Source organism: Mus caroli, unplaced genomic scaffold, assembly GCF_978045245.1.
Source record: "Mus caroli unplaced genomic scaffold, Mus_caroli_1 scaffold_18, whole genome shotgun sequence".
Classification (NCBI taxonomy): Eukaryota; Metazoa; Chordata; class Mammalia; order Rodentia; family Muridae; genus Mus; species Mus caroli.
In genome coordinates this window covers 29,301,702-29,318,605 of record NW_028227273.1, presented here as the reverse complement: position 1 = coordinate 29,318,605, position 16,904 = coordinate 29,301,702, and the positions used below count along the sequence as shown (strand labels likewise).

The window sequence follows — 16,904 nt, the reverse complement described above, 5'->3', positions numbered from 1 at the left end:
AGGGCAGGAACTTGGAGGCAGGAACTGATACAGAGGCCATGGAGGGGTGCTGATTACAGACTTGCTTGTTTCCCATAGCTGGCTCAGTCTCATTTCTTATAGAACCCAGAACTATCAGCCCAGGGATAGTACCACCCACAATGAGGTGTGCCCCTTCCTCATAAATTGCTAATTAAAAAAAATGCCTTACAGCTGGATCTTATGGAGACATTGGTCTCTTTCAGATTGTGTCAAGTTGACATAAGACTAGCCAGCACATCCTGTAACAGGTTAGGAGTGAGGCATGCTAGGAGAACCTGGTGGCCAGGTCCACTTTGATAAGTTAAAAAGGCACCTCAGTTAGCAATCTGTCCTCCAAAGGCATACTCCCAGTGACCTGTTTTCTCTAAGCAGACCAGAGCTTCCAGTTTCCACCAAAGTCTTTTTTTTTTTTTTTTTTTTTTTTTTTTGGTTTTTCGAGACAGGGTTTCTCTTTATAGCTCTGGCTGTCCTGGAGCTCACTTTGTAGACCAGGCTGGCCTCGAACTCAGAAATCCGCCTGCCTCTGCCTCCCGAGTGCTGGGATTAAAGACGTGCGCCACCACGCCCGGCTCAAGATTCACTTTTTATAATTGGGTGAGTGCAAAAGAAAGAGGGGGCAGAGACAGCACACGTGAGCTGATCAAAGTTAGCAAAGGTGTAAACACAGAAGAGGATCCACAGGCACAAGGAGCGGTGTGGAAGGGAATGGAAGATGGAAGCACAGAGGCTCTGGGGTGGGCCTTAGAAACAAGGGGGAGGTTCTTTTTCAAACAAATAGAGAGACTGGTCCTTGTAGATCTAGGGAGAAGGGTGCTGACTCAGAGAACACTCATCCAGGTTCACTGGCATATAGCCAGGTTGAGCACTAGGTTATCAGCAGGTCAGGGCCTCTGACCCCACAAAGTCTAGATGGCTGAACCCAGGCGCATGTGCTATTTCCAAGGCATTGAGAACTTCACAGAGGGATGGGCAGTGGTTTCCACCTCAACATCAAGGACAAGGGGAAGACACGCCGACCTTCTGGAAGAATCAGACCAGCCCATGAGTCAAGCCAGCAAAGTCCCTTTTAATAGGGCCAGTCTGCTCTTCCAGCCAGACCTGATTAACCCTTAGCTCCCTGGGCAAAAAAAAAAAAAAAAAAAAAAATCCCCCTGAGATGTGACAATGGTTTCAAAATAGGATAGGTCTCAGCGTGGATACTGCTTGCCCTACTTTCTCGCTGTAGAATTCAGAATGTTGGGTACGTTTCCCAGGATCCTTCCTTACAAGTAAGATTGACTGGGCTGAAGATGCAGCTGAATAGAGTTGTTCTTGACACATGAAAGGCCCCGGGTTCAATCCTCAGCACAGCAAGGGGGAAATGCCTCACACATTAGAACTGTGCACGCTTCTTAGATTTTTGTGGACAAACTGGGCTGTAATTTGAAAGTAGCTCCTGAGAACGTGTCGGTAAGCCCTTTCTTTTTTTCCCCCCCACCCCCAGCCCTACCATCCCCACCCAGAGTAATGAATAAAGACAGGAAGGAAGATTGCTGGCTTACATTTGACCTCTAGCTTGTTTTATCAGTCTGTGATCTTGGGCAACTCAGCTTAGAGTCTCAGCTCCCTCCTCTGTAGAGTGAAGATGACAGCATCAACCTCATAAAGATTGTGAAAGTCAAAAGATGACACGGTGGGGGACACCTGGGATAGGGTTGAGCACAGCAGCCTCTCTACTCGGGAAGATTGTTGTTTTTGAATTCTTGCCTGGTACCTTGGCCACCTGAACTTTTCTTTTTTAATGTTTTATTGATTCTTTGTGGGTTTCATATCACGCACTCCAGTCCCACTCATCTCCCTATCCCCTTATATACGCCCTCTGCCCTTGTAGCCGACCCCAACCCAAATAAAAACTAGAACACACAAACAAGCAGCAACAACAACAAAACAAAGCATAAAAAAGATCTCACCATGAACGCTGCAGTGTGTCACAGTATGTCCCAGTGTCCCACAGTGTGTCCCTCTGCCCACACATCGTCACTTGCAAATGTTCATTGCAGTGAGTCACTGGTCTGGCTCAAGGTCTCTGGTTTCTGTGACACTATCAATACTGGATCCTCACCGGGACTCCTCCTTGTTATCCTGTTTGTTGCCCTGTGTCACAGAGATCCTGCAGCTTTGGAACAGCAGGATTTGCCCTTTCACATACCCAGAAGTTCACAGATGATTATAGATTTTGAGATGGGCCAACTCAAAGCCCTGAATCTGGGCCTGGGTGGGAGCTGAGTTAGTCAGCCCACTGGATCTCCCTCATCCACACCACAGGGGCAAGCTCTCCCTTATCTACACCACAAAGGCAAGCTCTGCAGCACTGCTCTGGCTATGCCACCCAATGCCACCATTGGCAGAAGGCAAGGTCAGCTCTCCTGTTCTCATGACCTCAGGGCCAGCTGGAGGTGATGAAGGGCAAGTGGGGGAGGGGAAGGGAGGCATTACCCACACGCCGCCTCACAGGTGCATCACCTCTGCACCTGTGCCACCCCATGGCAGATGAGTGTCGAGGTCAGCTCTCCCCCACATACACCTTCAGGGTCAGTTCACCCACACACCACACCATCAGGGCCAGCTCCACCATACTGCCCAGGCAAGGTGCAGGGTCTGCTCTCTGAGTGCTGCCAGCATGAGAGATGGAGCTAGCTAGCTCTCCAGAGCACTGCATCCATGAGAGGCAGGACCAGTTATGCACAGCCCCTGGACACCCACCTGGTCCCCAGCAGCTGCCTGGACCAGGGACATCCCCCATGTTCTCTAGTGTAATATGAGTCACAGCCATTGACACCAACCCCTGCCACTGCATAGCCAACAGACTCAGACATGGCCTTTAGTGGCAGCTCCGGCTGGGACCTCACCAAAGGCTAGCCACCCATACCAGGTTCCTCCTCTCCACCTTCAAATTCCCAATCCCATCTCTCTTCACAATGCTCAAGCTGTTCCACGTCTGACTCTCCCTCTGACCACCACATACTCACACATGTGGTGCCTCCCGCCACAGGCTGGTCATAGGGCTGCTGGACTGATGGGTGACATCCTCCATCCATGCTGTATGTCGTGTGTGGGCAAGCAGGTGTCTATGGCCTGCCTGTGCTGTGAACTGGAGGACAGGTCTTGGGTGGCATGGCGGTCTATAAGTCTCTCTTCCTCCTTCCACACTGTGCTGCCTGGATTTAATTTGATGACTGTTTTTGAGTTCTAGGCATAAAGCAGCTTTGACCACCAAACCAGGCATCTAGCTAGGATGGTTGAATGGCTGAGAGCTGCTCTGCCCCAGACTGAGAGAAGAACAGCACCACCACCAAAGTGTCTTTGTCCATTGCCAGGGAGCCAGAGTGTCTTTCTGTGGGGTGAAACCCTGTGGTTCCAGGCAGGTGATAGGGTGAGGGTCACAAGTTAGTTGTGCTTTCCATGGGAGAAAGCAGCCTTTGGGCTTTCCTGGAGACCCTATGCATTGGACTCAACACAGACATTTATTTCCTTAGCCCCCAGGGTACAATCATAATAAGGTGGGTCCCACAGCTGAAGTATATTATGTCTTGGGGGTGGATGTTTCCAAGATCCAGAGTTTCTCTTGAACTTCATAAAAGCAACATAATATGTCTACCAGTAGAGTTAGAGCTCATCCTGTCATCAAATACAGCAATATTTCTGCAGATAAATAGCCAGAATCGTTCAGAGAAACAATGATTATGAAGTGGTATATCAGTCCAGGTCTAGTTTGAGTGCCAAGTGTCCGAGACCAAGCTTGGGAAAAGTCTTCCTTTGTGATACTATCTGGGTTCCGGGAGAAAGACATAGGTGCCTACAAGTGACATATGCAGTTCACCCAATGAGAAAACTCTGGGGATTTGTGAACTCAATCTGGTAAGGATTCCACCATCCACAAACCAGAGCTGGAAGCTGGGCTCAGAGTCGACTTTGTAATCTCTTCATTGCACTGCCTTCCAAGGCCGGATGAGACCAAAAGTAACAATGTAGACAGTAAGAAATCAGAGCTCTGCCTATCTCCATCCGCCAGTGCAGGGGTAACAGGAACACGGGATCAATGTCTGGATTTACATGGGTGCGGGGCGGGGAGGGGGGGACGGGGGCGGGGAGGGGGGTCCAAACTCAGGTCTTTATGCTTACCTAGAAAGCACTCTTACTCAGTGAACCATCTCTCTAGTCAGGGTAGATTGTTTCCTAGTCTCCTTTGACTGTGTATAGCCAGAACAGCTTCCCAGCATGCTCTTGGAGCCTCTCAGCCATGAAGAACATAAGGCACCCAGGCCTTCCACCGACTCAGCACAAGCTCAGGCTGGAAACCACAAGCTCCCCTGGTGTGTGCGAGCAAGTGCGGGCAGATGGGGAGCTGCAGAGACAGCAGTGCAGTGGAGCCCGAGAGGCTAGGATTGTTCAAGATCTTCCCAGCACCCTGAAAAAGTCAGCTTAACCCTCACTTCTTACTTCCAGATCCCCCCATCTCTGAAAAGGATTGATCCAGGAAAAATATAGAGGCTAGTAAAACACATGCTTTGAATTTATCAAATACTGTTATTTTGTCATACTGGCTTCAGACTTATTTACTTACTGAGACATACTTATTGAGATAGGGTCTCACTATGTAGCCCTGGCTGGCCTGGGACTCACTACCAGGTTGTAAACCAGGCTGGCAGTAAAACTCACTGAGATCCACCTGCCTTCCTTTCCCCTGTGCTGGGATTAAAGGAATGTGGAATCCGGCTGGGCATTGGCTTCCGACTGTTATACCATGAAACAAATAAACAATGCTGATAGTTCTGTGCCTCTTGTGGCCTCTGACCTGATTTGGTGTCATGTCTTACCTCTTCATAAACTTCACAAGCTGCTGTTTTTCTGTCTTATGCTTCTATTTCCATCCACACATCAATAAGTAATCATTACTACCTTATACCCTGCCCCCGTTGTCTTTATTCACTCATCCAAGGTCATGGCTCCATTTCCCATGCTGTGCAGTGAACAGCTACTGAGTCCACAGACTCCTGTGCGTGGTTCCACCAGGGCATGCAGCCTTGCACTCCACACTCCGCTCAGAGATGCCTGGTGATACCTGATAGCTATACATTCATTCCTCCCCACAGCCTTGATCATCTGCCCATCCTTGATCAGGTGACCGTGCTCTGTTCCATTGATCTGTTTCCCAAGAAGACAATTAGCTACTGCCAACAGAGCCCACCCAGGTCTTGGGTGCATGCTTCTCTTTATTCTGAGCTGACTTGTAAATAATCATCTTACTGATTGTAATGAGGAAAGGACACTCAGTAAAACTTAAAATATTTATTAGTAGAAATCATACCAATGGGTTAAAATCAAAAGCAATTGATACAAAGGAGCGCACCGACCCGAAACATGTTATCAGAGAACAGTAAGTACAAGATGCGAAGGTCCTTGGTGTCTGCAGAAGGATCTTCTAGGTACCAAACCTGGGTCCAGCCCAAGTGGAAACCCTTTAACAAAAACACCGGAGAGGGCGACAGTCTGTGTGACGGTATGACTGCTGAGTCACTGGGTGTCACGACAACGGTGAAAGCCGTGATCACAGGAGCACAGCCAGAATCCCTGGCTGACTACCACTGCCTCCTTACGCCTCGCCCGGAATGCTCTGGAGCAGCAAGAAGCCTACACAGGCCAGAGTCCATTATGGCGGAGGAAACATGTCGATCCTCCAAACCTAACCTCAGGAAAGAATGGGATTCCTACTGGGGCACAGCCCTTGCTGTTGGCTAGGATGCAGGTTAGTCTGTAAGATGATGTCATATCCAGTACCCTAATATACCACTTTTAATGAAAAAAAAATGGTGAGTCAATTCTGTACCTGTGTAAAACATTTGCACAGCCCTGCCACTGTCCTTTGGGGACGTCTACTGAGAAAGAATCCCTTTAACATTCTGTGCCTCACTTATGGGCACAAGGTCACGAGCCAAACACAGCCACTCTAAAATGGATTACATGTAGGTGCAGTTGACATAAAAATCATATTTACACATATACAAACCCGCTCACCTGTGAGAGATAAGAAAATGGGGGTTGGGAACGGAATTTGGGGCGTAACCATAAGGACACTACGTCCTATGTCTGGAGCAATTGTCGTGTCTAGGTCTTTGTCAAGGGTCAGTGGTTAAAACATCCCAAAAGGGATGCCAAGCCAAGGGGAGAAGCATCAAAAGCCTTAGCACCTATCTGCAGAGAAGGCCCAAAGTGGTGTGAGTATTTGTGTGCCCAAGTGCCATGTCTCTCTTTGCTCAGGCTGGTGGCACGTGTGCATACTTACCCCCTGCATGGCTGTGATATCAACAGCATGCAGCCTGGGGAAAAGCAAGGGATCGATCGTGCCCTCACAATGCTTCTCTGATCCAAGCCAGGGCAGCTCACTCTCAAGGTGAAGCCCAGACAGTTCATGCCAAACTCAACCACTGCAAACCCAGTCCAAAGCTGGGGCATCCTCTCCTGGGAACAGTACCATTTTGGCTTGGAAATCTAGACCGCCAGCCAGGTAAATACAAGCTCCCGGCAAAAGGCCTCCCCCTCCCCAAATGGGGAAAGGTTCAAAACTAAGCTTGGTACCGGAGAGAGGCCACCTCAACTTCAGCTCAATCGTTCTCTGTTTGTTTGACCTGTAGCGAGTGGATGAATGTCTTTGCCAGCATGGGGAATCCTGTCGGCTACTGATGCTGGAGACATGGGATAGGCACTGATGGTCTTGAGAAGTCCCTGGCACAACATACAGATGCCATTTGCTGACAGGGAGACTCCTGCTATGGGACATGTAGGAGTCTTGATTCTCTTGAATCAGGACAAGTATTTGCTATCCCCTGTATTCTAGGATTCAATTAGCTCTCAAGTTGGGAGAAGCAGGAAGACTATGTTGAGGCTCATGTCCTGGAGTGGACAAGCACCGTCAATGAACTTGGCACTGACTGTTTGACACCCTTTCTCTCCAAAGCTGGCAAAGTTTAATGACTTCTTCTGATTTCACACCTTTAGGGGTCCAGAATTTGAGGGTGGTAACATGCCTCTGCCTGGTTTGCTGCAACCTATGATTAGCTGCTATTGACAGAAGTCTCCCCTACAATTTAGGCTCAAACATCCCCAGATGTGACATCATGACATTGTCTCCTAATGCTCTGTGAAGTAATCACCCCAAGTGTAGAAACTCACTGCAATAGGGGGGTGCATGCTTGGGGGTACCCCGAATGCCATTTAGATCTTCCAACCACCACTGCTTAGATAGCAACTAGTTTTAACTCTTTTCATCAGCCCCCACCACCCCAAAATTACATGTAACATTCTATTCTGATTTGGTTGGGTTACAGATGACCATACCTTAGAAAAATGTCCATCAGATAAATGAAAGGAGATAGGGATGGTGGTTTCTAATGCAACTTTTGCCTCTCTTACAGGAGTTCACTTTTCAGTTTAAGCAGTGGTCCAGCTGTGCATCTCTGATCTCCCTCAGAAAACTAATAAAGGCTTACTTCCAAAGCCAGCTAAGAGCTAACCTCTTACTTTGCCTTTTGGTGAACTGGCCAGAAAGGAAGGCCCTGGCCCTGGAGACGTTACTGAAATCTGCCTAGGTGACATAGGAAATTAGCAAAGAAGAGCGCTCTGAGGTGTGTGGACCAATCTAAAACTTCTCTAATACATCTTTAACAAAAAAACAGCAACTATATCTAGTACCTAGCAAGTACAAGCCTTGCTGTGTGCATTTCATAAACTGAAGGCCATGTTGCGGTGGTAGGGTGAGTTTCCCAGAGTTTTCTATCATTTCTTTGCAGGGAAACGTCCCTGTTCAGCATCCTGCAGCAGGTCTTCCAGGGTACAAAGCTGCTCGCTCTCTGGCAGGCAGTTAGCCCTACGGGTGGGGTCCTTGTGTGTGCACTGGACACCACCAGAGAGGGCTCTGGCTCCTTCCTTCTTACTCTGTATGCCATGCCCTTGGCTCAGCAGCACCGCCGGCTGGCTTGTAAGCTCTGATTCCCAAGCTTGATCCCGCCGCTGTTTCCATTTTCGTGAGGGTCCAAGGGTGGGATCTGCCGGCCTACAAGGGGGAAAAGGAGGCCAAGACTTAAGTTCTCTTATTTTGAAAAGCTAGCCTGTTTGGGTACAAAACATAGCAGTACTTAGGGGTGGGGGAGGCTAGCTCCTTCCTCCTTTCCTTCACAATCCCACAATCCTCTTCTCCCCCTCTTCCTCCAGCCTTCCTTTCCCCCTCTTCTCTCTTCTCCCCTTCTTTTCTTCCCAGTTCTTCTGCATGAAGTCAAATTCATGTTGAAAAGGTTGAAGGAAATTACCAGGAGCTTCCTGACCGGGCCGACGCCCCAGGGACAGGAGAAAGCATGGCTCTCAGCTTAGCCACCTGTTCTCCCCCTTACTCAGGGCCCTCGGCCTTTCCATGGAGTCACTCTGCCTACAAAAGGACTGGACTTTACCGTAAGAGCGAGCACTTATCTATCTTTTCCGCTCATAGAACTACCATGGGAGGACATGCAACTTAGCAGCCTTATTCTGTGAAGGGCCTTGACACATCAGCTACAAGGCCCTTAGGACACACTTCACAGGAGGTAGTACCTTAATATCAGGTACAAGCAACCTAATTTTATTTGTTGAACTTTAACTTCTGTACATAAACACAAATAAAAATTAAAAAGACAAAGAAGGCGGGAGTAGCAACAGCTAAAGGTCTAGCTCCATTTGAACACACCACACTGACAGTTGCAGGTCTTGGGGTTGTACTGGAAGCCACTGGTTTGTGTCTGTGAGGTGAGGGGAATGTGTGGCATGTGAATTTCATCTCAACAGAGCTGTGCCTCTAAAGGACAGGGACATCTGGAAGTGCCATGCTTAGGTGGCCTCACTGCTACCAGAGACGCATCATGAACCCCTCCTAGCAAGGCTTGGGATGGCCACCAGGACCAGCATTGCCTGTGACTTTGCTGAAGGCCATGTCAAAACAAAACGGAGGTTCTAATTATAACCCACATCTGGGCTTTCCAGTGGATCCTCGACCCTATGTTCCGCCCACAATCTCTTTTTCTTTACCTCTTGCTTCTGTTTTTCTATTTATCCTGAGAAAAAGCATGGAATGCTAGCTTTACAATTGAAGAGTCAAAAAAACAAACAAACAAACAAACCCAACAACTGACTAGAGGGGACATTGTTTCCTTTTTTTTTTTTTTCTTCCTGTTTTGTTTCTAAGGCAAACTCATGCTACCTGTTTGGACCAAGTACAGAGCCAAAAGACCTGGAGGCTGAAGGCCTTTGGCATAAGAGGCCAGGTGCGGTCTCAGACTTTAGTGCACTGTGCAGAATGGGTAATGAAGCCACTCCAGAAAGCTCAAGCACACAGATAAGCTAATGCCTCTGGCGTTTGACTCAAGGGGAACGGAAGAAGTGAGCGTCTGACAAACTGAATGGAGAGTTCCAGCAGTTTCTACAGCCTCGTCTGCCAACCTGCACAGTCAGCAAGCTATGCAAAGGTTGGTAGGCTGTTCCCAAGATGAGCTTAGCAGAAACAGCAGGATGGTCAGTATTGTCCTTCTCTATTCAAGACATGCCCCGAACTGTAGTCACAATTGAAAGGAAGGAGTGTCTGTCTGTCTGTCAACCTGTCTACTTTGTCAACCTAAAGTTGCAAATAAAGACTAAAGTGCTGGCACCCGGCCCTAAGGATCTACTCCAGTCACACCACCCAACAAAGTGCTGTTTTCTCTTCAGGCCAGCCCTGTGTTCAGAGGCCCAATGGCGTCAGACTACAGACTCATGTAGATAAACACTATTTTACAAGGGCTTTACCTTTTGCTTCTGAACTTTTTGGATAAGACTATAATTCCGACTGGTACAGTATGGCTGACTTAAAAGATAAGAATTGTTTACTTGTGAGTACTGGGCCCTACAATTTTTGCACCTGTGACAATGACACACGTCCCTCATCAGACATTTTGGCGCTACCTCATGTGAACACCAACACTAGCTAACCTCCACCCATCCTCCAGGCCGCCTTTATGTGCCTTTCGTAAGTCTGTGTAAATTGCCCCAAAGAAAGATGAAGTATGTCAGTGTGATGTTTATTAAAGTGAAGTAGAGATACTGGAAACCTAGAAACAAAGCACACCTCATGAGCACACCAGAAGTGCAAGGTGTCCATCTGTCCATGCTCCCATGCTTCCTCCATCTTTCCTGCTCTTACCCTCCCATACCTCCCAAGTACACGACAGGCTTCCACGCTATATGCAAACCTCCTCTTCTAGGTTTCCAACCGTTGGCAAGGTTTTCAAACCAGCCGTCAGACCTGCCTTCTTAGGCCTATCAGATGCTTTTGACCTTCAACATCTCTGAAGCCTCACTGATAAGAACAAGATACAATGTTCCTCCTGATGAAGGCCCCGAGCTCTGAAGCCTCACTTGTGAGAAGATACAATGTTCTTCCTGCTGTAGGCTCAGAGCTGCTAAAGGCACCCACGGAAGTGCCTTGTTTCCTCTGCATCCAGGGACAAAGAATTGCACCAAGGACACACGGTCAGTAAGAGAAGCAGAGGGCATTCATTAAGAGAGAGATGATCCTGAGAGGGCTAGTGAGCTGGGAGAAAGTGTGGACCAGGAAGCGCTGGGGTCACTGGTCTCAGAATCCTTTGAAAGTCATTCACGTGGGCACGGGCTTTTCTCCCACATGCTATTTGTGTTGTGAGTGGGAAAAGGCTTCCAGCCATTTTAACTTCTTTGTTGTAGATTCTCTCTCATGCCATACTCCCTTAATCTACTAAGATATGTTCCAAGACCAGGCCCCAGGCAGACAGCTGAAAACATGGAGTACCAAATGCTTAGATACGGCACTGTTCCCTATATATATATATATATATATATATATATATATATATATATACTTACCATAAGGTTTTACTTGTAAATTAGGTATATTAAGAGATTTGTAATAGTAACCAATCAGAAATGAGAACAATTCTAACAGAAGGTTGTATTGAAAGTTGCTAAGACAGGAATTATTTTTATTTCTGGGATTTCCATTTAGTATTTTCAGGCTGTGGTTGCCGCTGACACCATGCATGAGTAGAACTGCTGTATCTCTTTGCGGACAATGAATGTGCACCCTTCAGACTTCATTTTTTTTTTTTTTTTTTTTTTTTTTTTGGTTTTTCGAGACAGGGTTTCTCTTTATAGCTCTGGCTGTCCTGGAGCTCACTTTGTAGACCAGGCTGGCCTCGAACTCAGAAATCCGCCTGCCTCTGCCTCCGGAGTGCTGGGATTAAAGGCGTGTGCCACCACGCCCAAAGACTTCATTTTTTATTTTCAGGTAGAAGCCATTTTGAGATTTGAGAGTCAGTTACCCAGTTAAATATGCCTGGACCAGTTATGTAAAATCCCTGCGCCATTCTTCCTTCCATTATAGAGCATGTGAGACAGGAAACTTGACAACTCCTGCACTGTGTATACGGCGTCACTAATGTGTAAGAGACTCAGGACAATATCAGGGATTCCTAATAGCAGCAGGTACTGGCCAGGGCCAGGTGGTCTTTGCGTGGGAAGAAATGCCCAGTGTTCATGGCCAGGAGGCATGGTTGAGTCTCAAGGTTCAGTCAGGAGAAGGGAATCCTGTTTGTCTGGAGACCACTTTGCTTGGGAACATCACTAAGTTCCAACATCAAACAGTGTGAGGAACTGAAGGTGCCCACTCTAAAGCAGGGACAGAAAAGAGCTGACTCCTCACGAGCACCCTTCAAGAGCTAAGCAAACAACACTGTGGAAACTCCCAGCTCCCATTCTGTGCTCTGAGGCATTCAGAACTTGTTGGGTAACTGTTCTCAAACAAAAGAATGGTTCTGGAAAGCGGCCACAGCGTTCTGCACCAAGGAGATGTGCCCGGAACACGGGATCGTATTTACCTGGATGCAGGATTGAGCTAGAATGCATGAAGACATCTGGACAGGTCTGAAGTGTCCTCTGGATGTTTCTATTCCTACAGAATTTCCCTCGGCCATGCCACCTCCACAACAAGCTGTTCTTGAACACGAATCCAAGCCCAGCGTGTTTATTTTAACAGTTTGAATTGTGTAAGACTCTCTCGGGGAGAAGTTTAAAAGGACGCCCTCCACCACCACCATCACCCAGTTTTCCTGAAAGCTGTCTGTCCAGGAGAAAAGCATGGTCTACAAACATTTCCGCAGGAATGCAAAATGTGGAAATAAATTCCAAACCTATGAGTCAGGCCAGCTCAGTGAGGGCAGCCACCCTAACACACACACAGAGTAAAGCACCATGTTTCCCTGCAGCTGCTCATGGCTGATGCGCTCTGGCAACCACTTCCTGTGTGCTCCAACTGCTCCGCAACAATTCTGCTGTCCGTCCCTCTTCTCCAGTGGCTTGGCCCTTTCCTTCAGTGTCAAGTGTGTCTATAAGTTGCTATATGACCGTTTCTGATCTTGACTCTCCATAGCACCCAGATTGGGGGTCTGATCGAGTTTGCTAGGGCTTGCCAGGACTCAACTCTTGATAAAGGCCTCAATGAGTCTGCCTTAGGGATAGGGAGTTTGTGGAACATGGCTCATCCATGAGCAGAGAGGTCACTCCTAGCAACTGACCTCTGGTTACTATCACAGAGATAAGATGCACACCACCCCACCACCCCGAAAAAATGTTTCCTTTTGTTGGTTTGCTTTTCAGACAGGGTCTTTCTACGTAGTCCTGATTGTCCTGGAACTCATTGTGCAGACTGGCCGAAAAATCCCAGAGATCCACCTATCTTTACAGGAATGCTAGAATCAAAGTGCGCACCACCACACCTGGCCCTTAGGAAACGTTTACTATTAGGATAAAGATTCTGACCTGGGGAGCGAGCTTGGATACTATAAAGGACCAGAATAGACCAGGAGACAGGTGGTGCCCTTGGTAAGAAAACCCATAGACATCTCAAGCCCAAGATGGCGAGAACAAGAGAAACGAGAGAAGACAGAAGGAAGAGGGGCAAAGAGATCTGTGAGGAGAAGCCAGGTAAGGCCTGACAACCGGATAGAATTGAGAAGTTGAAAGTAGAGACCCCACCCCTCCCCACCCCCCAGATCTGGAAGCTAAAAGAGTCTAAGTCCAGAGAAGGATGTAGCTGCAGAGTAGAGTGCTTGCCTAGCATGGCTTTAAACCCAACACTAGAAAATACATAAATGAAAATTAATCACAAGAACACACTTCGTTCAATATCCCATAACAAATATCAAACATATATCCTGATTTTAACCAAAAAAGAAAGATTAGAAAAAATGTCCATGCAGCGAAAGCCATGGCTGTTACAAAGAAGAGAACAGAAAGAAGCTGCTCCTATTGGCTGCCAACCCAGTGACTTCAATCAGATTTTGATGGGAGTGACGCCAATAGAAAGACTTTTGCTATAAAAAAAAAAAAAGCTTCCCCTGTCACCCCGCACCCTGTTCCCTTTGGAAACTGATAAATTTTTTTCTAAAATAATTTCTTGGTTTACAAAGAAAATTGAGCAACTTAGTTCCTGCATGTCTCTTGTCTACATCTCTAAGCTCCTGTTGTTACGTCTTGCATTAGTATAAAATGCCAGTTCCGACAGATGAGCTAATGTGAATCCACTATGGCTACCTACAGCCTTCAGTTTTTGCAGAGGGTTCTCTCAGTTATACGTTCTGTGGATGTTGATGAGTGTCTGATGGCATGTGTCCATCACTACAACGTCACACAGTCATTTCACTGCCCTATTTCTCCCTGTTTTCTTTTTATTATTATTTTATTTTGTTTGTTTCTTCTGTCTACTTGACACAAGCTAAGGCCATCTGGGAACAGGACTCTCCACTGAGCAAATGCCCTCATAAGACTGGCCTGTGGGCCAGCCTATGGGCAGCTCTTTGATTGATAGATAGATTGGTTCATGTGGAAGAGGACTGCCTACTATGGGCAGTGCCATCCCTCAGTAGTTGACTTGGGATGTATAAGAAAGAAAAGCCAGGAGTGAGCCTATACGTCCTGCTCCTCCATGGCATCTGCCTCAGTTCCCGCCTCCAGGTATCTTTCTTGAGCTCCAGTTCTGACTTTCCTTCAAGACGGACTATGAGCTGTAAGATAAAATGAGCCCTTTCCTCTCCTCCTTGCTTTCAGGCATGATGTCTCTCATAGCAACAGAAACCTAACAGGACTCTCCCTCAACCTGACAACCACCAAACTGACCTGTTTATCTAACTACCGTTTAAAAAAATTAGATTCAGGGCTGGTGAGATGGCTCAGTGGGTAAGAGCACCCAACTGCTCTTCCAAAGGTCCGGAGTTCAAATCCCAGCAACCACATGGTGGCTCACAACCATCCGTAACAAGATCTGATTCCCTCTTCTGGAGTGTCTGAAGACAACTACAGTGTACTTACATATAATAAATAAATAAATCTTTAAAAAAAATTAGATTCAAAATACTTACACATGACACTAATGAGACTCTCTTTAAAGCAATATAGGTTGGGGAGCTACAGGAAAGAGATGGGGCAAGTTGGGTGGTTATGTGTACATGATAATTCAATTTACTTATGTACTAGAAGTTTCCATTTTCTATAATAAAATAATTTTCCAAAGTTGCCGGGAATACACTGTTACAAAGTAACCATGATTAGCAACGTACAGGCAACCTTACAGGAAAGAGAATCTTGAGGGTACGTATTATTTATTATTACATGCTTCACAGTTCGATTATATGAAATGGGGATTTTTTTTTAATATAAACTACTCTGTAGTATTTGTTTCACAATTTGTCTTTTTAGGTCAGTAACAAGATTCACATCATTATTTCAAATCACTAGTTTATAGTAGTGTACCACAATTTAAAAAAAAACAAACTATGTCTCAATTTTGGTGCCGTTTAGTCATTTCCTGTTTTCTCTGACTATGGATAATTTTACCAGAAAACTGCTGTACAAAGTCAGGAGCCAAGGACAATCCAGACTTAAAGCTGACAACATGTGACTCCCCATCCTGGCCTCTCACTCACTAGCTATTCGACACAGCAAGTCACAAGATGGAACCCTCATGGTAAAACAGGAATGATAACATGTCTACGTCACAGTGAGGGGGACATCAATGAGTTAACACACACCTTATCCCTTCCAACAATGGCAAGGAGCAAGGGCTCCACACATGGGAAGCATTGCTACAACTGGTCCCTGGGTCTGCCTGTTTCTCAGGTTTTAATTCACGGCTGGTTACACTGTCCATCAAAACCAGTTAGGCCTACTATGGTTGTGTCCATATTGAACGCATCCAGACTCTTCCTTGTCACTATTCCCTAAACAATACAGTATAGCAACGATCTATAGAGCATTGACTATGCTTGGGTATAAATAATCTAGAGATGAAGAGGCATAAGGGGGGCTATGCTTACATCCAAATGCTATAGCATTTTAGACAGGAACTTGGGCATCTGTAGATTGGTACCCTGGTGGGCCCTACACCTAAACCTTCATAGACATGAGGCTCAAGGACGTGGTGTTTTGCACGACTGAGAACTCCTTAGGAAGGCTCAAGGTGAGAGCTTCTGATAGCAGCATCTTCTTTGCTGGCCTTTGCCAAAGTAACTTTCTTAGTGGTAAAGAAGGGATTGTCCTCGCCTTTATCTTCACTCGACAGCTTGCTGTTCCGTTACAACATTTTCAAAGGTTTTTGTTTTGCTTTCAGACTTACTTAACACGCTCTAAACCAAGTAACTACCGTGGAATTACAAAACCCTGTGGGCGTACAAAAGCCAGGGAGCTGCGCAGCAAGGTTGACAGAACAAGGCCCAGGGCGCTTTCCTATTCTCTAATCCTTTTGGGCCAGCGTTGCTTTCATCTCTAACTGTATAAACTCTAGGAACAAGCACTCAGGGAGCGAGGTAGGTGTTTGAGGGCCTGAAAGGTCATGGAGCATGGACCCACGATCTTAAAGCCAGGAACTGAAACTGCTGGACACTGTTTACTGGTCAAAGGGATAGGGTCTGAGTCATGGTGTGTGGCCCTGGGTGGAGACACGCCCTTGTGAGTGCCTTCTAAAGTCAACAGAGAGCTGGAGGTTTCTGGTAAAGAACACACCAGGGTCCTCTCTCCTAAGAGTCAATTCAAATGGGTTTGTCAATCACCTGGACAGGAACCCCACCCCCACCCCAACCGCACCCCTGAAACTCTTTGTTCTAGAGGCTTAGAAACAGTATCAAGCCTACCTAAAATATAGACAGGCACAAGAGTCTTTTTGGCCACTCTCCACTCTGTTAAAAATGCCCACGTCACCATTAGATAAACGCTACCTATCTTCTACAACATGCTCTGTGTGTCTCACCTGAATTCTTCCAACTGAGATCACAAAGACCAGAGAGCCAGAGGGAGGCCAGAGAGAGATGCTGGCGACACAAATCAACCAAAGCATTTCTCATTTGTTCTTAAACTAATCCAAAATAACCCAAAACAAAGAAACCACAGTCCAATGCCCTCAATGTCTCCAAGGTATATTTGAGGAGAAGACTATAGCTCTGTGATTAAAAGCACCCGTGGAAGAAGGAGTTTGTTGGGGCTCCATATAAGAGAGTCCATGCAGTGGGGAGGGTGTGTCAGCAGGTGGCTGGGGCAAGCTGACAGAGAGACTGCATCCTTAGCCACAAACACAAAGCAGACAGTGCAAAAACAAAGTGGGGTGAAGCTATAAATTCTTAAAGCCTGCCTCAGTCCAGTAATGTACTTCCCCCACTAAGGCTGCACTTCTTAAAGGTTCTAGAACTCCTGCAAACAGCATCACCAACTGGGGGCCAAGTATCCGAATATATGAGCCTGTGGGGGATACACACCTCGTTCAGATCACC

General features: G+C 46.8%; 1 protein-coding gene across 1 annotated transcript in view; it reads right to left on the bottom strand.

Annotated features, from left to right (window-relative positions):
- Positions 1 to 5,334: 5,334 nt before the first annotated feature.
- Positions 5,335 to 16,904, bottom strand: part of Rab31 (RAB31, member RAS oncogene family) — a 127,096-nt gene continuing 115,526 nt past the window's right edge. Inside the window, exon 7 of the mRNA XM_021149583.2 lies at positions 5,335 to 8,110. Coding sequence (XP_021005242.1) covers positions 8,013 to 8,110 — 98 coding nt within the window. The 3' untranslated portion in view covers positions 5,335 to 8,012. The remainder of the gene's footprint in view (positions 8,111 to 16,904) is intronic.